Source organism: Emydura macquarii, unplaced genomic scaffold (assembly GCF_026122565.2).
Source record: "Emydura macquarii macquarii isolate MOO-44397 ecotype Brisbane River unplaced genomic scaffold, CSIRO-AGI_Emac_v2 contig_3470, whole genome shotgun sequence".
Taxonomy (NCBI): Eukaryota; Metazoa; Chordata; order Testudines; family Chelidae; genus Emydura; species Emydura macquarii.
This window is the reverse complement of record NW_027133607.1, coordinates 7,735,010-7,752,132: the sequence shown is the minus strand read 5'-3', so window position 1 is coordinate 7,752,132 and position 17,123 is coordinate 7,735,010. Positions and strand designations below refer to the sequence as shown.

Below are 17,123 nucleotides of genomic sequence, written 5' to 3'. Positions count from 1 at the left end.
CCCCTCTCTCTGGTTCCAGCAGGGACCCCAGTGCCTAGGGAGCCAGGCAGAGAGCTTTGCTGTGCACCCTGCTATGGCCAGGGAGGGCAGTGCTGATCTGTCCCCTTGACTACAGCTAGGAGCCTGCACTGGTCTTGTAGCCCTGCAGCAACGTGCTCCTCCTCGGTCCTTAGGCAGCGGCTCCCTTCTGCAGCCAGTCGGAGGGGAGCAGTGGGGCAACTTTGAAAGCCACAGGTTGGGAACCACTATTCTAAATAGTCTGCCTAGAAGAGACCTCCTCCCACATCAGCTTCTGAGGGGGGGGGGGAGAGAGTGATCAAAAGGGGGGCTGCAGTGACTCATGCCCATTAGGCCTCAGCTGGACTATTGTGTCCAGTTTTGGTCACCAAGGCAGCGAAAGGATGTAGAGAAACTGGAGAGGATCCAGAGACGAGCACCATGGAGGATCAAAGGGATGGCATGCAAGGTATATGAGCAAAGGCTGCAGGACGTGGGTATGTTTAGTTTGGAAAGGCAGAGATTAAGGTGGGGACAGGATCTTGGTCTTCAATGAGTTGGAAGGCTGCCATAAAAAAGATGGAGGAAAGTGGTTCTTTTTTGCCACAGAAAGCAGGACAAGGGGCAATGGGTTCAAATGACAGCATGGCAGATTCAGATTAAATCTCAGGAGACACTTCCTAGGGGCAAGAACAGTCGGCCAACAGAACGGGCTGCCTAGGGAGGTTGTGAAAGCTCCGTCACGGGAGATTTTCAAAAGGAGGCTGGACAACCACCTGTCTTGGAAGGTTTATACACAACAAATCCTGCCTCTTGCCAGGTGGTGGGACTAGATGACCCTGGCGGTCCCTTCCAACCCTCTGGTTCTATGATTCTACCTACTCAAATTCCTTATACTGCACTGGTGCGACAATAAGTCAGGCTGGGGGCCTTCTCCAACCTGTAACATAATAGGGTCAGTCTTGGTCCAGAAAGACATGTAGGTCCAGAGCCCAGGAGTGGGGTCTATTATGTATCAGACATTTTAATTAATTTAGGTGTTAATTAAAAAGGCCATTTCTGAAACAAGACAATCCATCTTAAAGGAAGTCACAAAAGAATAGGAGGAGAGGTTAGGTTAAAGCTTGCTGAAGCTGGTGGGTGAAATTCTGCCCTTTGCTGAGGGCAGTAGAAACATAGGAGCTCTTTTATGAAATAGTTTCCAAATTGAAGCACAGGCCCACATCACTTCCCGGAACAGAGCCTGCCCAGGGCCAACTGGGGATGTGAACTGTGTGGAGAGGGGGCTTTGCTGGGGGGAGACAAGCAAAGACAGAAGCTACGTGCACAGCCTGCGCAAGCATGGTGTGGTGCTGGCGAAAAGAGGCATGGGCCTGCAAGCAAAGAAACCAGCACCTCTTTGGTTCCGCCTGTGTTCAGGGAAACAGGACTTCATACATTTCCTGTAAAGAAACAGGCTTGCATTAAAGGTACCTGCCCCCATCCATTTTTCTTCCTAATTGGAAGCACCTGAATTTTTGGCTACCACTTTGGCCGAAAGGAGTAACGAGGTAAGGGAATAGTTGGGAAAACATACTTTTATAAATATCTTCTAGTCCAGCTTCCTACAGAGCTAGCTCATAAGTAGACATTCTGATTTTAGGTTTTAACTAGTAAAACATGCCCAATATAAAATAAGTAAATAGGTATTTCTCTAATAAATACCAGAAAAACCACCAGAAATGGTTACTTGAGTCTCGGGGTTTGTCTCCCTGGAGCAGTATTGTGGACTACAGGGCTTGGTTTCTAAAGCATGTTGTGGTGTTTCTGATTCCTTGGTTTGAGTAGACCCTGCTGGGGTGCCCTAAAGGTTTCCTAGTGTGCTTTAAGGCAGTGCTATTTGAGATGGTACTACGTGAAAGCGCACTGGGGAATGTTAAAGAGAAAGCCCCGGAAAAGCCCTGGCTGTTGGACATTGATATAAAACTAAAAAATGGCTAAAAATAAAGCCTGAAATATGAAATTAATACCCCCCCCCCTCCAAAAACAAGCCCTCTGATAAACTGTGCTACAGACTGTATTTTAAACATGATCAAAAGCTGAGAAGGTAAGGGGAGAATGGTAGCCGTTGCTTTTCTACCCGGTAAAAAATGGAACAACTCACACTTCCTTCCACCTCCCCTTGTGCCCTTCACTCCAGCCCACCCACATTTCCCCATTCCATCTAGTGAAATGATCAGCCATGAAATAGTTCATGTTGACAGCGTTAACACCCAAGGAGAGGAGATTAATGAGGGAGGGAGAAGGTCTTGTTGTCCCGGGGCCCTGGTTTCAAGCTATCTACAGACTCAGGAAGACCGAACTGCATCTGTTTACATTTGGAAGATCACCTTTGCAACCAGAGCTGGTTGGAGGCCAGCAGTGCAGTTTTGTGGCACTTCTGAGGTTGTGGAAGTTGTTTGAGGTCTGCTTTGGAAGGAAGAGCAAACCTTTTAAACGAGAGGCACTGCGGTGCTCCCTGGGGGTGCCTAGGGCTGAGTGGCACCTCGCTACCACTGCCCCTAGGGGGAGGGAGTCTGTCTGTTCCTGGCATGGCTCAGCTTCACGCCTCCTCCGGCCTCACAGTAATGCAAGCCCTCTCCTCCAGGCCCCATTCTCTATCTAGAGGTTAGCGACAGACAGATTCCAGCCCCTAGGCCCTTCCAGCATCTCCCTGGAGTGCCTGGTCCCCTAGACACCCCCCGTATTCACCGATTCACTGCTTCCAAAGGAACAGCACCCCCCCCTTGTGCGCGTGCCACCTCAGCTCACTGCTCCGCTTAACACACTGCCCATACATTGGTGTAGCTTGCCCACTTTCAAAAGTGATAAGGCCATGGGCCCCCCAGCCCCCCCTTTTCCAGCACCCCTTAGCTGAGTTGCTCTGGTATCAGCACACACAGTAGGAGGGGGAGTCGCACGGCTAGACCAGCCACTTAAAAGTGATGGGGCAGGTTTCAAAGTGATTCTGCCTTAAGGGTGAGCAATGAGGGGGTGGAGAGGAGCACTTGGTGGGGGGGCCCCCCCTCAGGGGAAAAGGCAGAGTAGGGGCAGGACCTCAGGGTGGATTGTGGATGGGGCCACTGTCTGGGCACCAGTGGCCCCCCGTCTAGGGAGCTTCCGCTGGTGGCACCTCAAAAATGGTGGGCTGGCCCCCCCCCTGAGGTGACGCACACCGCACCTGGCAACTAGAGGGGAAGTGGAGTTTTCCATTTGGAGCATGTATGACATGAAACTGAGAATTTTAAACTTGCCTCCTTCAACACTCTTTCAAGGCAGGCCCTGTGTCACCACTGCACCTGTTTTCTAAACAAGTGTGGTTCTGAGGGCATGCTTTCCCCGCACCTCCAAAAAAAATCTGGTTTGTCAAAAAGTTCCCCACCAACCAACATCAGGCTCCCCAGCAAAGGTTCGTATCACGGCAGTAACTGCCGCCCTCACCCTGGCCAGGATTAGCACTGCTTATTCAGAACCAGGTGGGGTTAGTCACCTTATCCTGTACGTGTAGCCTAGCTGTGGAGACTTTCCAGAGGACATGCTCCATCTAACCAGCCTGGGAATGGACTCAGTGAGCGCTCAGCCTGCCGCCATGTTTGTTTTATTTGCGGTCACCCGCTCCCCCTGGCCCTTCTTCAGCTGCCGGTGCACTTCAGCAGCTGACTTTCACTGGAGAAGGCGGTTTTAAACACAGTTTAAAAGTCCATTTTAAATCACAGTTTTAAACATCCACACCACATGCAGCTTTAGCCCCCTCTGGGGTCAGTCTGAGATAGAAGCAGCTCCAGCCCTCCTGTGACTTCTGGTCCTGCCCACCTCCAAGGGCAGTGCATCCTCAGAGACTGGAGGCTGCCCCAGCCCCTCCCCATCCCCTCTGCCAAAACTCTACACCTGGTAGGGCAGGTAAGGGGGGGCAGCTAATACCATTTTCCTCAGAAGAGAGGAGGAACCCAGCTGCACAGGGCAGTTCTGCTTCCTCCTCCTGTGAGGTGTAGGTTCTTTCCTTCCTATTCCTCTCCAGCACCAGGCCTTGGAAATGGGTGAAGGATTCCTGCAACTGCCCTTCTGCCCCACACGCCTGGGGAGTGGGAGAAGAGGACCTCACTGCAGCTCACTTGGCCAGGCCGTAGGGGCAGATTCATAGAGTCCAAGACCAGAAGGGACCACTGTGATCATCTAGTCTGACTCCTGGGTAACAGGCCGGAGAGCTTCCCTGCAATAAATCCTAGAGCAGATATTTGAGGGGGGGGGGGGGGGGGGGGGGGGGGGGGGGGAGGGAAACAAAACAAAAAAAAAAAAAAACACCTAATCTTGATTTTAAAAGTGCCAGTGAAGGCAAATCCACCGTGGCCCATGGTAAGTTGTTCCAATGGTTAATTATTCTGTGCTAGAAATTTTACACCTTCTTTCCAGTCTGTATTTGTCTAGCTTCAACTTCCAGCCCTTAGATTATGTTATACCCTTCTCTGCTAGGGTGAAGGACCTATCATTAGGTAGGTGTTTGCCCTGTAGGTATTAGAGACTATAAACAAGCTACTCCTTTAACTCCATCCTGGGAAACATCTGTCCCCATCCCTCCCCCAACTATGACCCTCATTTTTTGTTCCAAGATTACACATTTCTCTTTAGTCCAAACAAATGAGATGCAATTTAATGGATCTGGACACTTCGTAAACTGGGCTGCATTCTGAATCGGTGACCTACCGTCTTCATTATTTACCACTCCCTCAATTTATGTATATTCTGAAAACTATCAGTGAAGATTTTGGGTTTCTTCCAGGTCATTGATAAACTCTTTTAAATACCACAGGGCCAAGCCCAGATCTCTCTGGGACCCTACTGCAAACACCTACTCAATGACAACTCCCCCTTTAGAGTTACATTTTGAGACTTCTCAGCCAGTTTAAACCCTTTAATATCATTTAAAAAACTAGAAGGATATGAACATGTCATGCAATACCAAGTCAAGTCATTAAAGGATAATTATATTACAAGAACACTTACTTTTAACCAAATTTCTTGTCCCCTTTAAAAGTTAGTCTGACAGGATCTATTTTCCATAAACCCATATTGATTTGCATGAATTATATTAAAGAACTAAAGAAAGCTAATCGAATCCCCTATCAGCCATTCCATCATCTTGTCCAAGATTGATGTCAGGCCTATAGTTACCCAGGTCATCCCATTTACCCTTTTTAAAAATTGGCAAGTTAGCTTTATGTCTTCTGGAGTTTCTCCAGCATTCCAAGACTTATTAAAAGAAAAACCATTAGCCAGCTGGCAAGCTTCTCAGCCAGCTCCTCTAAAACTTAGATAAAAAAATCAGCAGGGCCAACTAACTTGTAAGTGTCTAGTTTGAGTAGCTGCTGTCTAATATCCTCCGAAGATATTAGGGCAATGGAAAGTGTTGGTCTCATGGTAGCCATTTGTCCCCAAATGGACAAAACTTCTGTCTTTTCTGCATAGATAATTTGACCATTTCCATCTAGTTTATGGGCTAATACCATTGCCAAGATTCTTTGTTCTCAAGGACAATAAGGAGTTTTTCCAATATTAACTGAGGGCTGTAGTTCTCCTTGTGTGCACAGACTTGGCTGTTGTAATACAAGATTGGCAGGCGTGGGGATAGCAACACAGAATTAGACTGGAGGAGCTGGAAGACCCATGGTTTCAGATAGCATTTTACACAAGTCTACAGTGTGAGATCTCCAGTAGGGGCCCAAATGTCACTGTACTGTATAGCTGCCCCCTCCCACACTTGCTGGGTCTGGCAATACTGGGTATGGAGGAAGAATGGCAGAGCCATTTCCTCCTCATGAACCTACTGTCAAATATAGGTGCCTGAATTGACACTCCAACGTGCCTAGCTTCAGGCTAGAAGAGGGTCCCCTCCCAAACCGACAACTTCCACTGCAGAAGCTGAAACTCAGCACCTGGAAGTAGGCTTGTACTAACAGGTATGCAAATGCTTAACCATAGGCCTCCCCGGTGCAGAGTTCCCAGCTCCAGGCTTCGCAAGAATTAGCTGAATGAGAGGGAGAGGTTTGCAGGTAAGAATTTATTCTCACAGTTCAGGTTCAAACAGAGCTGGCAAGCAGAGGACACGGCACAGGTAGTCAGTGCAAAACACGATCATCGGTACAACGAGAGAGGGTAATGTGTTCAGTTCTGCATCCGAACTCAATGTAACCTCAGCTCCCTATCCCTTTTGTGAGCCAGAGATATGCTAGGCTAATGCTTAGAACAGTGTTTAATAATCTTCTCCCTCCTCCCCCTCCTCTGCCTCCTCAGCAGAGTCCCTGCCAACTTCCTCGTAGTCCTTCTCTAGAGCAGCCATGTCCTCCCTGGCTTCAGAGAACTCCCCCTCCTCCATCCCCTCCCCAACGTACCAGTGCACAAAGGCCCGTTTCGCATACATCAGGTCAAACTTGTGATCCAGCCGGGCCCAGGCTTCTGCAATAGCCGTGGTGTTGCTCAGCATGCAGACGGCCCGCTGCACCTTGGCCAGGTCTCCCCCCGGAACCACAGTGGGGGGCTGGTAATTGATGCCCACCTTAAACCCAGTTGGGCACCAGTCCACAAACTGGATGGACCTCCTGGTTTTGATGGCGGCTATAGCCGCATTCACATCCTTGGGCACCACATCCCCCCGGTACAGCAGGCAGCAAGCCATGTATTTGCCTCGGCGAGGGTCACATTTCACCATCTGGTTGGCGAACTCAAAGCAAGCGTTGGTGATTTCAGGCACCGAGAGCTGCTCGTGGTAGGCTCTCTCTGCCGAGACTATGGGCGCATAGGTAGTGAGGGGGAAATGGATCCGGGGATAGGGCACCAGGTTAGTTTGGAATTCAGTGAGGTCCACGTTCAAGGCACCATCAAACCTCAGGGAAGCAGTGATGGACGACACTATCTGTGCTATCAGCCTGTTCAAGTTGGTGTAGGAAGGACGCTCGATATTGAGGTTCCGGTTGCAGATGTCATAAATGGCCTCATTGTCCACCATGAAGGAACAGTCCGAGTGCTCCAGCGTGGTGTGGGTGGTCAGGATGGAGTTGTAGGGTTCCACCACTGCAGTGGAGACCTGGGGGGCAGGGTACACCGAGAACTCCAGCTTGGATTTCTTCCCAAATTCCACTGAGAGACGCTCCATCAAGAGGGACGTGAATCCAGATCCCGTGCCTCCTCCGAAGCTGTGGAAGACCAGGAAGCCTTGAAGGCCACTGCACTGGTCCGCCTGCACAATTTAAGAGAACATTCAACTGGTGTTGGTCATGCAACTTGTACTGGGTCCCCTCTTCTCTTTCATCACCACCCACACACTGGCTACTTAATGTGTGACCATAATGCGATAAATCAGACCTTTTGTTTCTATTTATACATCATAATTAGACACAGGAGTAGTTTGTAATGGCAACACATTGGGGAACTGAAGATGGATTGCTGGACATCAGTAGGTGAATGCCAGAAACTGATTTCTTCCATAGTATAATCTGATGGCTTTCATTGACTAAATTAGTCAGAGGGAAAACTCAATTAGGACCCAACCTCTGTACCAAGCCAGCAAGATGCTGTTTCATGCATCAGCCTGAGGATTTGCTCCCATCCCCAGAGAAGGAGCAGTGTCAGCATTCTCCGAAGTACAGGCTTGGTGCTCGATTCCCAGCTACAGGGGCAAAGGCAAGTCCAGGGCAACATTCTGGCTGCTCTATTTTTGGGTTGCTTTTCCACCAACAGAACTGTGACAACGCTCACATGGGAGCAAGACAATTGTTCCTCTGAGCCAGAGAGGCTTTCCGCCTAGCTATCTAGGCTGAGAGGCTGGTGCCGGACAGCATTAAATCTGCACATGATTGAGCATCTGCCTTCCCGTAGGAGAACTAGTGCTAGAGCAGTATTTGAAGAGCCCTCCTAAGGGGTTCTATTTCTAGCCTTCCTATGGGAAGAGCACATCAAGGCTTTTGTTCCTTCTTATACCAGGAGTGACTGGCTCTGTGGGGCACCGTATTTAGCTCCTCAGCCAGCTAAGAGAACACCAGGAGTACGGCATGACAGAAACCCCTGGACTGATGTTCTACCCACTCCCCACAGTCCTGTTAAGGCCTCACCCCGCCAGCATTATTCCGGTCTGGTTTCAGACCCTTCAACTTCTAAAGGGAAGGGAGGAAAAAGGCATCTGCCCACTTACCATTTTACGAGTCCTATCAACCACAGGATCAATGATTTCCTTCCCAATGGTGTAGTGGCCACGGGCATAGTTGTTGGCAGCATCCTCCTTGCCACTGATCAGCTGCTCAGGGTGGAAGAGTGAGCGGTAGGTCCCCGTGCGGATCTCATCTGTCAGGGGGAGGGGAGCGCATCAGGAACACTTCCATTGTCTCAGCTTCAGAGCCGTCATTTAGGCATGGTTTTAGTTAGAGTACCCACACTCAGTACACAGCAAGGCCCCCCCCCCCAAGGGCCTGTCTAGCTCTGGGATTTAGGCACCTGACTAAATAACTCAGCTGGAAATCAACAGAAATTGGGAGCCTAAACACCTTTGCGGCTCTGGGTTCAAAGACACGATTAGCACCCAATGCTGGATTAAGAGTTCTGGGTCAGAAGTCACTGACAAATGGACATAAAGGGTGTGTTTGTACCTCTTCCCTGTGGGTCAGGGATAGAAACTCTAAGTAGGGACCTGGTCTAGGTAGATTCAGGTGTCTTACCAATGACTGTGGGTTCCAGGTCAACGAACAGCGCTCTGGGCACGTGCTTCCCTGCTCCAGTCTCACTGAAGAAGGTCCCAAAGGACGAATCCGCTTGCCCCAAGGATTTCTCAACACAGATGATTCCATCCGGCTGGATTCCGTGCTCTAGACAGTACAGCTCCCAGCAGGCATTGCCCATCTGCACACCAGCCTGGCCAACGTGGATGGAAATACACTCCCTCTGCAGGGGGTTAGAGGCACCCAAAGAAGTTGAAACTGTAGCTTTAACTGTCTGGTTCAGTCAGCGATTCACTCCCGGAAAACAGGGAGCCAGTCACTCGACTGTCACCCCTGCTCAGAACTAGTGTTGATCAAGAGCACCTTGAACCTGGGGCAGTTCATCCATCACTTGAACCTGGGGAGGTTCTGGGAGATGGGTATAAATGGGCCAATTTGCTCAGTTTCCCCCCTGTTAAATTGAAGCCTTGCCCTCTGTGCACAGGCATGTTCAGGAGACATTAGAACAGGCTCACCCGATTGAGACACAAACAGGACTTCTGCTTTGTCACTGATAGCATTAACATGCAGGCCACACCGCCACTTGGAGCCACGTTGAACCATTGTTCTCTAATGCAGCAGGGGCCAAAGTTGCTTTAAGAATTTTTGCTTCTGTTTCAGGAGGGACGTGTATGGTTCTGTGCAGTCGGAGCTGCTCGAAGGGAAAACCCCTTGACTTGTGCTTTCAAGGGCAAAGTGAATTCCAGTTTTTAAGATGTGACATGCCCGAGACTGGCCCATTTTCAGCATTGTTCTACAATAAGGCCGAGCATCCCAAACCTTGGCCAACTTTAGCCTGATGACATTGTGAAATGCTTTCAATACACATATTGATGTCATGTTACTGCAGCACGAGACACCAGATACTGGACTGCAGTACCGCCATAGCAATGCTAGCGGAGAGATTGTCTGCTCTGATAAGAAACTAGCAGCATCACTTCAGTCAGCTCCTCATGTGTATACGGAGTCCTCTTCAAACTGAGGAGGGCTGGGGAGTTAAGTTTATATCACGAGCCCTGGCAAAGCCGAGAGCTGTGGAAGAGAAAAACTGTTTCCTGGCAGAATCAGAACCATTAACTAATTCCAGTTCTTTCCTATAGGTTACCTACCAGGAACAGAGACCTATTGCATGGCATGAACACGAGGGGCAGAGTTGGTGTGGAACCTTTACCAAGGAATTCCAGTTCCAGCAATGAAAATTGCCACCTTAGGTGAACCATCAGTGGAGTTCAAGCTTTCCTGCTGCTATGCTGGCTAAGAGGGGCAGAGGCTATGTTGACACCACCACTTATGTTGGCATAACTTATGTTGCTCAGATGTGAGTGTTAGTCACCTCCTGACCAATATAAGTTACACTGACCCAAGCACCAGCCTGGACAGCCCTATATCTGCAGGAGCAGCTCATTGGGGTGAATTAATTCACATCAACGGGAGAGCTCTCGTCCATTGCTTCAGAGCAGCTAAACTAGAGGGCTGACAGCAGAGCAGCAGTTTTTAAACAGCTCCTTGATGCATAGTCAGAAGGACTATCGCCGCTATAACATGCGCTGTGAGCTGATCAAAGCAGGGGGCTGCTCTATTAAGCACCAGGCACGTTGATTGTGTTCTAACTACTTGGTTTCTTGCAATAGAAGCGGACTGGACACAAGAGTCAAACTAGAACCCAGGGCCAGAAGGGACCACTATGATCATCTAGTCTGTCTACTACAGGCCATAAAGCTTCCCCAAAGTAACTTCTAAAGCAGGTCCTGAGGATAATGAAGAGTTCTCATTTTACAAAGAGGGGAAGGAACTTGCTCAAAGTCATCCAGGGCAGAGCCAGGATTAGACTCCACAACTCCTGAGTCCCAGTCCAATGTTCTATCCACTAGGCCACACTGCCTCTAACTGCACCATTTAATTCCATCTTTACCACTAACAGCCTGCTTGAGTTCGTGCTAGCTTCACTTTCATATGTCTGTCCCCCTTTCTGTAGAGTCGGAACATTCACCTCCCTCAGATTCTAAGGTCAGAAGGGACCAATATGATCATCCAGTCTGATCTCCCGCACAATGCAGGACAAAGAACCTCACCCATCCACTCCTGTAATAGACCCAGACCTATGGGTGAGTTACTGAAGTCCTCAAATGATGGTTTAATGACTTCAAGGTACAGAGAATCCACCAGCAAGTGAGCAGTGCCCCATGCTACAGAGAAAGGCCAAAAACCCCAGAGCCTCTGTCAATCTGCCCAACAGGAAAATTCCTTCCTGACCCCAAATATGGCAATCAGTTAAACCCTGAGCATATGGGAAAGACTCACCAGCCAGACACCCAAGGAAGAATTCTCGGAGTAATTCAGAACCCATCCCATCAAACATCCCTTCACACACCATTGGCATATCTACCACCAATAGTCAAAGATCAGTCAATTGCCAAAGTAGGCTGTCCCATCAGACCAGCCCCTCCATAAATGTATCAAGCTCAGTTTTGAAGCCAACCAGGTTTTTTGCCCCCCACTACTCCCCTTGGAAGGCTGTTCCAGAACGTCTCTCCTCTGATGGAGAGAAACCTGCATCTAATTTCAAGTCTATAAACTGGCCATCAGGAAGTTTAGCCATTAGTTCTTGTGCCCACATTGGCATTGGACTTAAATAACTCCTGCCCCTCCCTGGTATTTATCCCTCAGAATAGTGCTGGTTAGTTAGCATCTGTGCAGTGCTCAGAAACTGCCAAAGGGAAACAGGCCAGTTAATAGGCACATATAGTCACAGTGCCTTATCCACAGAGACTTTAAGGAAGCATAGGGCTACAAGTCATTATTCCCCAGTTAGACCCCAGTATCCAGTGTTCTCCTGTATACACAGTACCTGCCCCAGACACTTAATCCAGCTACAGGCATTCAGCTATGATGTTTAGGAATCAGCCTGTCACTATCCCAGTTTAAGGAGACACTAGCACAGAGATCCAACTCATGGGATCAGGAATGGACTTCAAACAAACAATTAATCCTTCTTCATGCCCAGCCCAGAAGCATTGGCTCCTCTGATGACTACAGGCCAGATATGCCACAAGATCTCAGTCCCATTCAAGCAGCAAGTTCAGTAGCTGGGTTTTTAAGAGCTCTTTGGAAAAAGTCTGCCCCTCTCCCCCATGCCAGTTATGTGTATTGCAGTAGGATCTAGGAACTCTGCCTTACAGGCCAACACCCCTTTATTGTTTAACAACAACAAAAAAAGATGGTCCCTGCTCCAAAGGAACTACCAATACTTAGATTATAAACATACATAGCTCTCCTGAAATAAAACTAAGCTTTATTTAGCTACTGGAAGTGGATCAGAGTTCTTTTGAAAAAGAAAATCTGACTAACAACAGCTTCAGGTCATTAGAAAACCCCAAGTTTCACCAATAAGATTCCCCCCCACCACCACTCTGAAGGGAAAGGTCCATTTGTATTCATTCACTTTCCCCCACAGCATTACAACACAGCTTAAAAAAAACCTAGCAGCTGCCATCCAGGATATCATACACTCACCATGACTGTAGTCTAACTCTCTCTGCTTCACACACACAAAGACTTGACTACACCCTGGCCCACCCCCAGTTAATTTATAGCTCCCTCTGCAAAACATCACAGCTGTGCTCATGGCGAGTGGTGCTTCTTAAAAGGACAGTGCTTCTTTTCCAACCCATTGTTACCAGCATGTGGCTTCCTTGCTACAGAGAAAACCCTAAGACAGCTGTGTCGCTGCGGGCGTGTTTCTAACTGATGTGGAAGGATGAGATTTAAAGCCAGTCTTCAAGCATGATCCCAAGGAGTTATTTCACTTCACCGTCTCCACCATACTGCTATATTTAGTATTAGCATTTGCGTTGGAGTAGCTCCTACTTTCTCCCAAGGCCCCATTGTGTTATCTATCTGTCTGTCTGTCTGTCTGTCTATCTAAGGTACTCCTATGGTTCCCATGATCGCAGTATCTGAACGCCTCCCAATCTTTAATGTGTGTATCCTGACACATCTCTGTGAGGTAGGGCAGTGTTTTTATCCCCGTTGTACGGGCGGGGAATTGAGGCACAGAGAGGATAAGGCTGAGTTGCACCAAGGTATTTAGGAGCTCCTAGGAGCCTAAATGCCTTGGTGAGTCTGGGCCAAAGGTCTGGTGTGGGGATGCTGAGTGTTGCTTTCAGGCCTCTAGAAAAACCCTGGAATTCATGCAGCCCGGGTGAGGCCCCTAGGCTCCCTACACAATACGCGGGGAGAGCGAGGGGCCCTGGAACGCAGCACCTCAGGCAGGAAGTCCACAAAGCCAGCCAATGGGAGAGGCCGACCGGGGGGGCATGCTAAGCCCCCCCGTCCCCCTCACGGAGATAGGCGCCGAAGTCTGGGCGGCAGGGAGGTGCCTTCATCTGCTAGGGGTGAGGCGTCTATGCCATTTTTGTGAGAGGCTGTGGGAGGAGGCAAAGGAGGAGCTCATTCTTAGCCCAGTGGTTTGGGTACCCACCTGGGATGTGGGAGATCTCCCTGTCCCCTAGTTCAAGCCCCCCTCCCCCTGCAGAGAAGAAGGGATCTGTACTGGGATCTACCACCTCTAGCCATCAGGCTATGGGGTATTCCCATTGCAGGGCTCCCCCAGTCTCTGCTGTTGCAGCTGTTCCCTGGTAGATCAATAATTGAAGAATCATAGGTGCAGGGGGACCGGACCCTGGGTCCCCCACAGCCTGGATGAGTGCTCTGACCATTGGGCTGTAGAGTCTTTCTCACACTTTTTCCCCCCGCCCCCCCATGTGACTCTTGGACATCAGCTGTAAGAGGACAGGCTGCGGGAGCCCCACATCAGAACGCCCTGCAGCCCGGCGAGGAGTGAATTCTCAAGTCCAGGACCCCATGCGGAAAGTTCTCCACCAGCAGCCCCCGCTCTTTTGTGTCACAGGGACTCCAGGTCCCTCCGTTGCCTTCAAGTGCAGCAGTCACACGCAGGGAGAGGGGTGGTCCCTTCGGCCCCGATTCTGCAGGTGATGTCAGTGGAGTTCTGGGTAGGCTCAGAGATCTACTTGCATGGGGGCCTTCTTGGAGAGAATGGCGCCCCCCCCCAGGTGTCTGTCCACATGGAGTCACTGTCAGAACAGCGGCGTATGGCAGGTCAGTTCCTTAGCCACTCAATAATGTCCTGTGGTCGTCCAGTGGGAGCTGGTGCCATGATCATTAAAGTAGAGCAAAAAGTGCAGAGGAAATTCATTTTAGCAAATCAAAGGGGGAGTTTGTTTCGATGCTGCATTGCTGCATCAGTGTCTTTGAACAAAACAAAATCTCTGAACCAGGACCCAGTGAGGGAGCAGAAAAAAAAAGTCCCCAAAGAGCAAGAGAGTTGAAAGGCCTACAAGTTATGGCCCCCGTCTTGCAAAGATTTGTTGATGTGCTTAGCTTTACACATGGTGGGAAACTTAAGCACGTGCACAACATCTGTGTAGGCTCAGGCCCAAGCCTGGAGCCAATCGAAAGCCACTGGAATAAATCCAACATGTGATTTTGGAAATTGTATGAAGTCACACGCTGTGAAGATTGGAGGGGGGAAATAAAGAAACAACTGTGGCCTCTGTCCACACACACACACACACACAGGAGCCAGCTCTAACTTGGCCAGGGGTTGGCAACAGGTTTTTATACTGCTGTTTGGCGCACAGTTGGGTCGGACCGTTGCCATGGTGAGTTTGCTGATGTGTTCTATCTTATTCTCTTTTTTACTGCTCTAATGCTGTGACTGGATAGAAAGCACAAGTGAAAGGGAAGTTTTTCCCATCAGTGTTGGGTGACTTCCCGTCTGGCACAGAGTGACTAAGGAAGGGGCTGTATTATTTCTTTGTCTTAAGCTTGACTTGTGTTCCTGTTATGGTCGCTAGCTATATCCTGAGCTGTGTTTAAAAGCGTGGTTAGGTTTTTAAATCTGTTCCTTCTCTGAGTGGAAGCATTTTTTTTTTTAAAAAAAAGAAACAATGAACTCTTCAGAGGTGTTGCCCTTTCAGACTGATGGATTTCTGAGCGGCAAATGCTAACCTACTCATTGCTTGACTTCTGGCATCTTGTACTTCTGCTCCTCCTTTCTGGCTTTGTGGGGAACGGTGTCAATCTGACATGACTACCTGCCAAAAATTCTTCGGAACAACTCCCTAAATCTAACCTAACAAGGCACTGTCATTCTCAATGGCAAAACGGTTTTAGACCATGCAAAATCTCTAGCTCTGGCTAATTAACTCGCCAGCAGTCAGTCTAGCGTAACTCTCTGTGGGTTCTATTGACCACCGTTTGGGATGCAGATAGTCAAGCTCCAAAATATCCTGCTGCATTTCATCCAGACATCTTCAGCTACTCTACAAATGTGGGGAAGTCTCCTTAAAAACGGGCCTGAAGTGACGTGACATGGGCCTGGGTTATATCATGGGCCAACGGCAGCCCTCTAAGTACTGGGCCATGTTGCCTCCCGCACAGTATAAACAGCTGGCTGGGTCTTGACATAGGAGCAGTGAGTTGTATAGAAACTAAGGGCCTGGTCTGCCAAGGAGATGACAACTCAACATTGCAATGCCTGACTGAGATGCCTGCTGTCCAGGGGATTTAACCACCCCGAGGTCGGTGCTTGGGCAAGGGAGACTTACCCACCTACGCGTGAGATTCACAGAAGCCAGCGCTGAGTGGGGAGCTGCCTAAACCAGCTAGTAGGAAACGCTGAGGAGGAAGCTGTGGCCTAAACCCTGCCCCTCCAAGGAAGGGAGGCACTTAGGGGATGTCTACACAGCAGCTTGACACCTGCAGCTGGCCCCTGCCAGCTGACTCCGGTTGCGGGGCTGGTTCATTGCTGTGTGGAGTTTGGGGCTCGGCTCTAGGACCCTGCAAGGTGGGAGGGCCCCAGAGCTCAGACTGCAGCCCAAACCCCTTGAGCCTGAGTCAACTGGCAGGGGCCAGCCGTGGGTTTTTGTTTGCTGCTGAGTGGGGCTGGGGATCTCAGTTTTGGACTTAGGTGCTGAAAGTCCTTTGTGGAACTAGCCATTGGTCGAGATGTAACTAGCAGCTGCACCCTTTGTTTAAGAAGGACACCGACCGCGGCAGATTGGTGACGTTCTTGCCTTGTCTGGCTGGGCATGTTTGCCAGGCGGCTCTGCTGGTTTGGTCCAGGGCCAAGGCAGCACCGCCTACGCCTCCAGTTCTAACCAGTGTTTTTGGGGGGGAAGCACATCTGGGGTGCCTGCTTTCATAGATTTACCGCCCTTGCTACAGCCTTCGAGAACCGGGTGATGCCGTAGCTAAGGCAGGCATGGCGCTACTCCCGCGATGAATTTGTAACGGAAGAGATGCCGGGGATCAAGACATGTTTTTACTTTCATAACTTACGCGGCGAGGCAGAAGTGCTGGGGCTATGAATTGCCAACAGAGGTGCCGGGGCTCGGCCCTGACGAGCTCTGGCAGAAATGAAGCACTGCCCGGCTCCCTGGACAATCCCTTAACCTATAGCAAACATGGACTCATATATAAAGCATGTGACCTTGCGACTATATAAACATATTTATTTAGCATCCCGGGGCTCCATTCTGGCTGGGAACCCCAATGTCCTGTGTTCTGTATGACGGGAGAATGAACGGTTCTTGCTTTAAGCAGCCTGCGTTCCAAAGAAGGATGAGATGTGACTATATGGGACATATATATGGGACATAGTCATAGGAAATAAGGATGCTATGCTAGTAAGCATCCATAAAGAGGAAGCACAGCTGGTCTCCTAAATGATGTTACTCAAGAGGAGATTCTAATCACTACAGGCTACCTAACCCGCACTCGCTAATCCTGATAGCAAGTAGAGTTGAAGCTCTTGCACAGTGACCTTGAAAACTGCCCAGTTCATCAGTGTAATGACAGTGTAGGGACAGTGGTTACCACTGAGAATCTTCAGCCTTGCCTTTCCTTAACTTGCCCCCGGCAATATTCTCTCTCAAGGGTTATGTTCTCGCAGCTGCAAAAAGATTTCCAGTGGCAGTTGCAATCCGGCAAACGCTGACATGCAATACATGTGTTTTGTATCCGAACCTCTGACGCTGCTGAGGGGTCACATGGCTCTGTCACTAGCCGCCAGGGAGGTTTTAAAATCTGCTGTTAGTAGTTCACCAGCCGTTGTCTGTATAGGAAATTTCTTCATGCAGGACATCCAACAGTGTTGCTAACATGACTTAGTTGACCAAAATGATTGGGTCTTCCATGCCGCTTAGCTTCGATGCACTCTCTTTCTGGGAGGGTATAAACTTGGAACCAGGCACGTGGGGAGTTTTACTGCGTGCTCCTAATATCTGTGTCTCTTCCCCCATGCAGAGAGAGTGTATTTCTGTCCATACTGGCTTGACATGTGTG

At 49.5% G+C, this 17,123-nt stretch overlaps 1 protein-coding gene across 1 annotated transcript; it reads right to left on the bottom strand.

The window, feature by feature from the left end:
• Positions 1-6,055: 6,055 nt before the first annotated feature.
• On the bottom strand, positions 6,056-12,314 carry LOC137144547 (tubulin alpha chain-like). The gene is made up of 4 exons (XM_067534933.1): positions 12,270-12,314; positions 8,718-8,940; positions 8,198-8,346; positions 6,056-7,246 (listed from the first exon to the last, which is right to left on the bottom strand). Exons 1-4 carry the CDS (start codon positions 12,270-12,272, stop codon positions 6,263-6,265), a joined length of 1,359 nt encoding a protein of 452 aa, XP_067391034.1. The 5' UTR covers positions 12,273-12,314; the 3' UTR covers positions 6,056-6,262.
• Positions 12,315-17,123: the final 4,809 nt, after the last annotated feature.

Coding starts and splice junctions, on each gene's coding strand:
- LOC137144547 (XM_067534933.1), bottom strand. Junction 8,347..8,717: donor CCTGGAACCCACAGTCATTG/GTAAGACACCTG, acceptor TCCCCCTGACAG/ATGAGATCCGCACGGGGACC. Junction 7,247..8,197: donor TTGATAGGACTCGTAAAATG/GTAAGTGGGCAG, acceptor TAAATTGTGCAG/GCGGACCAGTGCAGTGGCCT.